Below are 8,742 nucleotides of genomic sequence, written 5' to 3'. Positions count from 1 at the left end.
TTTTATTTGAATACCGTCAGCTACCTTCTCCAGCTTGCTCCTGTTTGTGTAAAGTGTCTTTTCATATGCAAAAGAGGGGGGGGGGGGGAGTGTCTTATTTCTCACTTGCAGTGGGCTTTCCAACTGCCTTTTCAACAGAGCTAAACTGAAAGCTACTAAGTAGGTTTTTAAACAGTTTTATACTGGATTTTTATATCAGTATCTGTGCATCTTATTCTTTATAGTAGTGTCTATTACATGCAGTTATATGAAAATGAGTGTATACTTTAGACAGACTTGCATTTTTACCAACCAGTGATTACTCCTAGGTACAGCCACTTGCATGTGAACATTGTTATTTATATGACACACATGAAATATCAATATGAATTTTATAAAAAAAAAAATGTAAAAAGCCATTCATCAGTTTTGGCTTCCTTCAAGTTAAAATAAATTGGCATATGAACAACCAGGGTTTTGGTTTTAAATAATAAATTAAAAAACAGAACACATTTTTTTGATTCAATATAATTTTATATTGCTTGAAAAAAAAAAAAAAAAAAAAATTATATATATATATATATATATATATATATATATATATATATATATATTATATATTATATATTATATATATATATATATATATACACACACACACCGGTATTTATATATTTGCATTATAAACTAAAATTAATCTGTTGACTGGCCCTTTAAGCACTTTTTGCATAAAATTGAAATACTATACAAATAAATGAAAATGATGCCCAATAAGGATAGGATGACAAAGAAAAAAAAATATAAAACATATCTAGTATTATATTTTTTTTATTAAGAGATATAGTACTGTGTATAAAAAGGTAATAACGACGATGTAAGAAAATTTAATTTCAATAGAAGTGAATTTTTAGTTGAATATAAACATTCAGACTGCGTCATAAAAATTTAGCAATATAGGGCCTAAATGTGGAACATGCTAAATTTAAACTGAATTCCATGTTTTTTTTTTTTGTTTTTTTTTATGTATACCGAATAAAAATTTTTATGTAATTTTAAAGAGGTTATAAGAAGCTTTAAAAAATGTAATTCACTTATGAAATTAAGACATTTTTCAACATATAGAAATAGGCTCCATGTACGAAGCAGCAAAAGCTTCTCCTTAGCACAATGGTTGGTCATGTGTGACAGATAATATTTGGATCACTCAAATTTTTTGGAAAAATATTTTTTTCTTTAATGCAAAAATTTCCATAAATTTACATGTGTCCGGTCATAATAATAATAAAATAAATAAAATAAATGATAAATCAAAAGTAGAATGTGTGATAGAGGTACTTTCTATAAAGTATGGATTAAATTTTTTACTTTTTAATATTGTTCAAATGATAAAAATAGAAAATGCAACATTAAATATGAGCAGGATAGGCCTATATGTGAGACGACCCAAAATGTTGCCAAATAACATGGATTTTCCGACATGTTCACCCAAGACGAAATTGGCTAAACTAACAGTACTAGATAATTTTAATAGGATTAACATGTAAATAAACAATTTTAAATAAAATAGATTTATTGAAAATTATACCTCTTAGGTCGCTATCACAGTCGTCTGTAATCCCGCTGATAACCTCGGGGCCTAAACGCTGCACCAGTCTCTGCTCGTAATCAGTTAAAATCGGCGGCATAAGCTGTTCCTCCTCTGGTAGCACGGGAAGAATTTTTTTTCTTTTGACAATTTTGCTTTGGCAAATCTTTTGATGTCGTAGTACCTCTTTATCTGGTCAACGTCTTTTTTTTCTGGGTCCCTGGGCACTGACAGCATCACTTATACGAATCTAGATACTCTTTTTTTCGATGACTGGAAGTTTGCTGCGCACAACAATCGAATAAGTAATCATAAGAGTCCAGTACCATATCAACAAAAACCAGGTTCTGCTGGTGTGAGAAGTGTGGATTTTCTTTTATTTGGTTGTGTGCAAATCTGATCCTGAAGTTACCATACTTAATAATAAATATATAAGCTTGAAATGCTTCAGGTATATAATACATTTACTGTCTACAAAATTACATAAAGTAGACTTTATATAGTGCAGAAATAACTTTCCGCAACAAATGTGACGTCTGACACCTTACAGTCACGTGGGACAAACATGACTGACAAGTTTTAAGAACATAATAGAACATTCGCTAATAGCGAGGCGGCAGATGTATGAATCATTCGCCTGTGCTCAATGCAGATTAGACGCAACCATTTTTTTAGCTGTTTAATACATATGGCTAGTGGGCATTGTTTTGCTAACTGCGAGTTCTAGCGAGTAGATCAGACACGCTGTCAGTGAGCAAATTGACGCTTTAGTACATGGAGTCCAAAGACTCCATTCTATGGGAGGGGACTCTAATCATCTGGTAAATCGAGGGCAGATTTTAAAAATCCACTTTTAATCAGGTATTAATCCACAAAGTTTCATAAAAAAAACACAAATCAAAAAAAAAAAAACACAATTTTTGGAATGGAGGAAAGAAAAAGGACTATCCAGACAAACTTACTTTTGTTATACTGATGTAACAAATATTATTGATCAAAAAGGCTATACATAAGCACGTGAAACCAGGAGTAGTTAAATGTTCATTAAATAGACGGCAAGAAATTCTAATTTAACATTTATAATAAACCACGATGTGCAAATGAACATTAATAAATAATGAGCCTGTTTTTCCAAGCAAAACTGATATTCTGGCCTGTCTGTGCCCTAAAAGTCAGCATTTGGATACTCTTGCAGTAGACTAATATCACATTACAAATTCTCATTTTTTATTAAAATCTCAAAATAAAGACTTTAAAAACCTTCCCATAATTGGTGTTTATTTTTAAATACAAGGAACTGAGTTACAAATGTAAAACAAAGTAAACAACTTGACAGCTCTTTCACATTAAAAAAAAAATTGCTTTAAGTTTTCACCAAATCATAAACCACCTCGTTCTTGAACATTTTTTTCAGAAAGCAAATTATGTAGACATTGGTCTTCCACGGTCTGAACAGCTGGCCTCTTTTTACAAAAATAAAAAATAAAGGAATGTCACATTCTTCTCTTCTGTGTGCTTATATACAAAACTGAAAGTAGAGAGGGAACAAGAAAATATTACAAACATTGCTTTTTGAATATTTAATAAAAAACTAAATACATGCACATTTTTGCCAACAAAAGAAAGTGTTTTAAAATGTTTTCATTCCAGCTGCTTGATTGTTTGGAAAGTAGAACTTACAGGGACAATTCTCTATATAAGTATAGTCCAAAGTCCATCAACAACTTTATGTAGTCATTTATTTAAAAGTAGTAAAATACTGTAATTTGTTAATAGTGTAGTAAGCAACAAAGTCAAATCATCTTGTTATATGAATATCCTCTACACATACCATTTGTGTACATTTTTAAAACGATTGCAGCACTGTATGTCTTAAATAAATGGTAACATCCTAACACACATGTAAATTGTATTTGCCCTCTAAACAGTAACATTTGACATGAATTCTGTTAGCATGGTCTTGCTACTGCTTTTATCAGTAATGTACTCTGCAAGTGCCGGTTAGGCTCTTTGAAGTAGGATATTAGTTGAAATATATTTTGTAATCATGTTGAAGGAATTAAGTGAAGCAATCTGAGGAAAGTTGTTTAACTGAGTGCTGAAACATTTCCCAGCATCAATATATAGCTATGCAACTTGAAGAATTTTCTGAAAGCAAATAATTTTTCATCCAAGCAAGACCAGGCAGACTTAAAAAAAAAACCCAGAATTTATGCTTACCTGATAAATTACTTTCTCTTGCGGTGTATCCAGTTCATGGATTCATCCTTTACTTGTGGGATATTCTCATTCCCTACAGGAAGTGGCAAAGAGAGCACACATCAAAGCTGTCCATATAGCTCCCCCCTTAGCTCCACCCCCCAGTCATTCGACCGAAGGTTAGGAAGAAAAAGGAGAAACCATAGGGTGCAGTGGTGACTGTAGTTTAAACAAAAAAATTTACCTGACGTAAATGCCAGGGCGGGCCGTGGACTGGATACACCGCAAGAGAAAGTAATTTATCAGGTTAGCATAAATTCTGTTTTCTCTTGCAAGGTGTATCCAGTCCACAGATTCATCCTTTACTTGTGGGATACCAATACCAAAGCTTTAGGACACGGATGAAGGGAGGGAACAAGACGGGTACCTTAAACGGAAGGCACCACTGCTTGTAAAACCTCTCTTCCAAAAATAGCCTCCGAAGAAGCAAAAGTATCAAATTTGTAAAATTTGGCAAAAGTATGCAGTGAAGACCAAGTCGCTGCCTTACAAATCTGTTCAACAGAAGCCTCATTTTTGAAAGCCCATGTGGAAGCCACTGCTCTGGTAGAATGAGCAGTAATACGTTCAGGAGGCTGCTGGCCAGCAGTCTCATAGGCCAAACAGATGATGCTTTTCAGCCAAAAGGAAAGGAGGTAGCAGTAGCTTTCTGACCTCTACTCTTACCAGAATAGTTAACAAACAAGGAAGGTGTTTGTCTGAAATCCTTAGTTGCTTGTAAATAGAACTTTAAAGCACGAACAACATCAAGATTGTGCAGTAGACATTCCTTCTTTGAAGATGGATTAGGACACAGAGAAGGAACAACTATTTCCTGGTTAGAAACAACTTTAGGAAGAAAACCAGGCTTGGTACGCAAAACTACCTTATCTGCGTGGAACACCAGGTAAGGTGAATCACACTGTAAGGCAGATAATTCTGAAACCCTTCGAGCAGAAGAGATAGCTACTAAAAACAAAACTTTCCAAGAGAACAACTTAATATCTATGGAATGTAAAGGTTCAAACGGAACCCCTTGAAGAACTGAATGAACTAGATTTAGACTCCATGGCGGAGCCACAGGTTTATAGACAGGCTTGATTCTGACTAAAGCCTGAGCAAACGCTTGAACGTCTGGTACCTCTGCCAGACGCTTGTGTAAAAGAATAGACAGAGCAAATATTTGTCCTTTTAAGGAACTAGCTGACAATCCTTTCTCCAATCCTTCTTGGAGAAAAGACAATATCCTGGGAATCCTAATCTTACTCCATGAGTAACCCTTGGATTCACACCAACAAAGATATTTCCGCCATATCTTATGGTAGATTTTCCTGGCGACAGGCTTTCTAGCCTGAATCAGAGTATCTATAACTGACTCAGAGAAACCACGCTTTGATAGAATTAAGCGTTCAATCTCCAAGCAGTCAGACGTAGAGAAACTAGATTTGGATGCTTGAACGGACCCTGTATTAGAAGATCCTGCCTCATTGGCAGTGTCCATGGTGGGAGAGATGACATGTCCACTAGGTCTGCATACCAAGTCCAGCGTGGCCACGCAGGCACTATCAGAATCACCAAAGCCTTCTCCTGCTTGATTCTGGCAACCAGACGAGGGAGGAGAGGAAACGGTGGAAAAACATAAGCAAGATTGAAGGACCAAGGCGCTGCTAGAGCATCTATCAATACCGCCTTGGGGTCCCGGGACCTGGACCCGTAGAGAGAAAGTTTGGCGTTCTGACGGGACGCCATCAAATCCAACTCTGGAGTGCCCCATAGCTGAGTCAGCTGGGCAAATACCTCCGGGTGGAGTTCCCACTCCCCCGGGTGAAAAGTCTGACGACTTAGAAAATCCGCCTCCCAGTTGTCTACTCCTGGGATGTGAATTGCTGAGAGATGGCAGGAGTGATCCTCCGCCCACCTGATTATTTTGGTTACCTCCGTCATTGCTAGGGAACTCTTTGTTCCCCCCTGATGATTGACGTAAGCTACAGTTGTGATGTTGTCCGACTGAAATCTGATAAATTTGGCCGCCGCTAGTTGAGGCCATGCCTGAAGAGAGTTGAATATCGCCCTCAGTTCCAGAATGTTTATCGGGAGAAGAGTTTCTTCCAGAGACCACAAGACCTGAGCTTTCCGGGAGTCCCAGACCGCTGCCCAGCCTAACAGACTGGCATCGGTCGTTACAATGATCCACTCTGGTCTGCGGAAACATATTCCCTGAGACAGGTGGTCCTGAGACAACCACCAGAGAAGATAATCTCTGGTCTCCTGGTTCAGCTGAATTTGAGGAGACAAATCTGCATAATCCCCATTCCACTGTTTGAGCATGCATAGCTGCAGTGGTCTGTCCATTGCCGCTACCTTTAGTCCGATTGTCTCCATGCACTGAGCTACAGATGGCCGAGGAATGGAATGAAGAGCTCGCAAGTATTTAACAGCTTTAACTTTCTGCCCTCCGTCAGAAATATTTTCATTTCTACAGAGTCTCAGGGTTCCTAGGAATGGAACTCTTGTAAGAGGGGAGAGAGAACTCTTTTCTTCGTTCACTTTCCACCCGTGAGACCTTAGAAAGGCCAATACGATCTCCGTGTGAGACTTGGTTCTTTGGAAAGTCGACGCTTGAATTAAGATGTCGTCTAAGTAAGGCGCCACTGCTATGCCCCGCGGTCTTAGCACCGCCAGGAGGGACCCTAGCACCTTTGTGAAAATTCTGGGAGCAGTGGCCAACCCGAAAGGAAGAGCCACAAACTGATGCTTGTCCAGAAAGGCGAACCTGAGAAACTAGTGATGATCTTTGTGGATAGGAATATGTAGGTACGCATCCTTTAGATCCACGGTAGTCATATATTGACCCTCCTGGATCATTGGTAAGATTGTCCGAATGGTCTCCATCTTGAACGGTGGAACTCTGAGGAATTTGTTTAGAATTTTTAGATCCAGGATTGGTCTGAAAGTTCCTTCTTTTTTGGGAACCACAAACAGGTTTGAGTAAAACCGGAACTGGGTGGATCACTCGCATTGTAAGTAGATCTTCTACACAGCGTAAAAACGCCTTTTTCTTTGTCTGGTCTGTAGACAGACGAGAAATGTGGAACCTTCCCCTTGGAGGAGAGTCCTTGAATTCTAGAAGGTATCCCTGGGTAACAATCTCTAATGCGCAGGGATCGTGAACATCTCTTGCCCAAGCCTGAGCGAAGAGAGAGAGTCTGCCCCCTACCAGATCCGGATCGGGGGCTACCCCTTTATGCTGTCTTGGTAGCAGCTGCAGGCTTTTTGGCCTGTTTACCCTTGTTCCAGCCCTGGTAAGGCTTCCAGGTTGCCTTGGGCGGTGAAGAGTTACCCTCTTGCTTTGCCGCTGTAGAGGCTGAAGCGGGACCGCCCCTGAAGGTACGAAAGGAACGAAAGTTAGCTTTGTTTCTAGCCTTAAAGGGTTTGTCCTGGGGGAAAGCATGGCCCTTTCCCCCTGTGATATCTGAAATAATCTCTTTCAATTCTGGGCCGAAAAGGGTCTTTCCCTTGAAAGGGATATTTAATAATTTGGATTTTGACGACACATCGGCCGACCATGACTTGAGCCAAAGTGCTCTGCGCGCCATAATGGCGAAACCTGAATTTTTTGCCGCTAACTTCGCTAACTGGAAAGCGGCATCTGTGATAAAAGAATTAGCCAGCTTTAGAGACTTAATTCTATCCATAATCTCGTCATATGAGGTCTCCGTCTGGAGCGATTCCTCCAGCGCCTCAAACCAGAAAGCCGCTGCAGTAGTTACCGGAATAATGCAGGCAATAGGTTGGAGAAGGAAACCTTGTTGAACAAAAATTTTCTTAAGTAAACCTAACTTTTTATCCATAGGATCTTTAAAAGCACAACTGTCTTCAATTGGTATAGTTGTGCGCTTAGCAAGTGAAGAAACAGCCCCCTCTACATCAGATAAGGCTACCAAAGCTTCAGACTGCTCATCATCTGTTCTTAAAACAGAGCTGTCGCGCTTTGTAGGGAAAACTGGCAGTTTGGATAGAAAGGCCGCAAGGGAATTATCCATGACTGTCGCTAGTTGTTGCAAAGTAATAGGGGTAGATGCACTAGAGGTACTAGGCATCGCTTGAGCGGGAGTAACTGGTTGTGACACATGGGGAGAGGTAGATGGACTATCCTCATTCTACTCAGTCAGAGAATCATCTAGGGCCACACTTTTAAGTGCAACAATATGATCTTTAAAGTGTATAGACGTATTAGTGCAATTGGGATACATTCTGAGAGGGGGTTCCACCATGGCTTCTAAACACATTGAACAAGGATTTTCCTTAGTGTCAGACATGTTTAACAGACTAGTAGTATACACAAGCAAGCTTGGAAAACACTTTAATCAAATAAAAAACACAATTTGAAAAAAACGTTACTGTGCCTTTAAGAAATAAAAAGAGCACACAATTTTACAAAACAGTGAAAAAGGCACCAATCTTTTTGAAATTTTTACAGTATGTACCTAAGGCTTTAATATGATTGCACCACAAGTTTCAGAATGATTAACCCCTTAATGCCCAAACCGGAGCAGCCTAAAGCCAACAACCGGTTAAGAACTACAGCACCTTGCCACAGCTTACAGCTGTGGCCCTACCTGCCCTTAGGGATCAGATTTGGGGGAATAAAGCTTCTTTTGGGCCCTCAAACAGCAGCTGGACCCTCCATGTGAAGCAGCATGAACACTTTCAATTATAAATGCGCATCTGAGGCGCGAAATTAGGCCCCTCCCACTCCTGAGTTACGAGGCCTACAAAAATCACTTCTAAGTGACTAAATTTATGCCATGTGGATAATACCCCAGTAAAAACACCAAAGTGCTTAAGAAAAGTGTCACCAACAAATATTTATTGAATAAATAATCGATTGCCCTGTATTAGTGCCAACCAGCCTATTTAGCCCTGTTATGTAAGCATGC

General features: G+C 38.9%; 1 protein-coding gene across 3 annotated transcripts in view; it reads right to left on the bottom strand.

The window, feature by feature from the left end:
• Positions 1–2,825: 2,825 nt before the first annotated feature.
• LSM6 (LSM6 homolog, U6 small nuclear RNA and mRNA degradation associated) overlaps positions 2,826–8,742 on the bottom strand; it is a 77,578-nt gene continuing 71,661 nt past the window's right edge. For all 3 annotated transcript variants that reach the window (XM_053703712.1, XM_053703711.1, XM_053703713.1), the window contains one exon: positions 2,826–3,092. In XM_053703712.1, coding sequence (XP_053559687.1) covers positions 3,058–3,092 — 35 coding nt within the window. In that variant the 3' untranslated portion in view covers positions 2,826–3,057. The remainder of the gene's footprint in view (positions 3,093–8,742) is intronic.

Source organism: Bombina bombina, chromosome 2 (assembly GCF_027579735.1).
Source record: "Bombina bombina isolate aBomBom1 chromosome 2, aBomBom1.pri, whole genome shotgun sequence".
Lineage (NCBI taxonomy): Eukaryota > Metazoa > Chordata > Amphibia > Anura > Bombinatoridae > Bombina > Bombina bombina.
This window is presented reverse-complemented; position numbering and strand designations above follow the sequence as displayed.